At 40.4% G+C, this 998-nt stretch overlaps 1 protein-coding gene across 1 annotated transcript in view; it reads left to right on the top strand.

Moving 5' to 3' along the window:
• Nucleotides 1-711, top strand: part of CAMKMT (calmodulin-lysine N-methyltransferase) — a 382,410-nt gene extending 381,699 nt beyond the window's left edge. Inside the window, exon 11 of the mRNA XM_080813115.1 lies at nt 144-711. Within this exon, the coding sequence (XP_080669241.1) occupies nt 144-221 (78 nt within the window). The 3' untranslated portion in view covers nt 222-711. The remainder of the gene's footprint in view (nt 1-143) is intronic.
• Nucleotides 712-998: the final 287 nt, after the last annotated feature.

The following is a 998-nucleotide window of genomic DNA, read 5'->3' as shown; positions in this document are numbered from 1 at the left end:
ACTTTGCATTGCTTTTTTGCGATTTATTTACGGGAACAATATATTCAAGTAAGAAGTCTTCGTTATACTCCATATTAAAAACTACGGGTTAAAAAATCCTGATCTGAGTCTCCTTACCTTTTTTGTTCTATGATTGTTTTCAGTTGAAAAAGGAAAACCAGGACGTCTATGAAGAAAACCTTCATTACCCACTTCTGCTTATTTTAACCAAAAATGGATAGAAGATTAAGCTGCTCAAAAGACGAAACAACCAAGTGCACAGGGTGTATTTTCACAAAAACAGAAACCTGCGATGGGTATGCTATGCAGCAAGCCGTTGGCTCCCTGAGATCTGTGAGCCCCCACCATCTCTGCCACATTCCACATGTGGACTGTGGGGTCCACCTGTCCTCACTCACTCACATCATTCCCCAGCCCTCCTGGACTCTCTTTTTTCATCTGCTCTTCTTGGACCAAACCTTTGTTTATCTTTAAATATCCACAAACAGCCTGAGATTTGAATCGGACTTAGGAGAAAGCTGAATCTTTTTCCTCCTAATTGAGACAGAATTTCTTTTGGTGATTCCCACCCGCACCCCCCTTTTTAAAAAGGATCTTGGTCTTTGTTCCATTTTGGTGGTGGTACTTTTTAATCTGTAAACACAGCAAACCTCATGATTCTTTCCTGGTTAAGAAAATAAATAAATAAAGCATATCTTTCTCACCTCCCTCAAATTAATTGTATTAAATCTGCCATCCTTTTTTGCTGTCCCTCTCACTCATTCTCTTTCTCCTTTTAAACAGGATGTTTTTTTCCCTATGGATGTATAAGAAATGACTACATCAGCCCAAAGCCTCATAAACTGACCGTTTGTCCTCTGGACACAATAGCGTGGCCAGCCCTCTGCTCCTCCTCTCCAATTATGTGTGATTAGTCTCAATGTGTTGTGTCAAGGAGGAGGAGTGTGCTGAGTGCTTATTATCTGTTTAGGTACAAGAAGAGCACATTTAGGCTCTGA

This window comes from Martes martes (genome assembly GCF_963455335.1).
Source record: "Martes martes genome assembly, chromosome: 9".
Classification (NCBI taxonomy): Eukaryota; Metazoa; Chordata; class Mammalia; order Carnivora; family Mustelidae; genus Martes; species Martes martes.
Note: the sequence above shows the minus strand (reverse complement) of the source record. Positions and strands in the feature narration are given on the sequence as shown.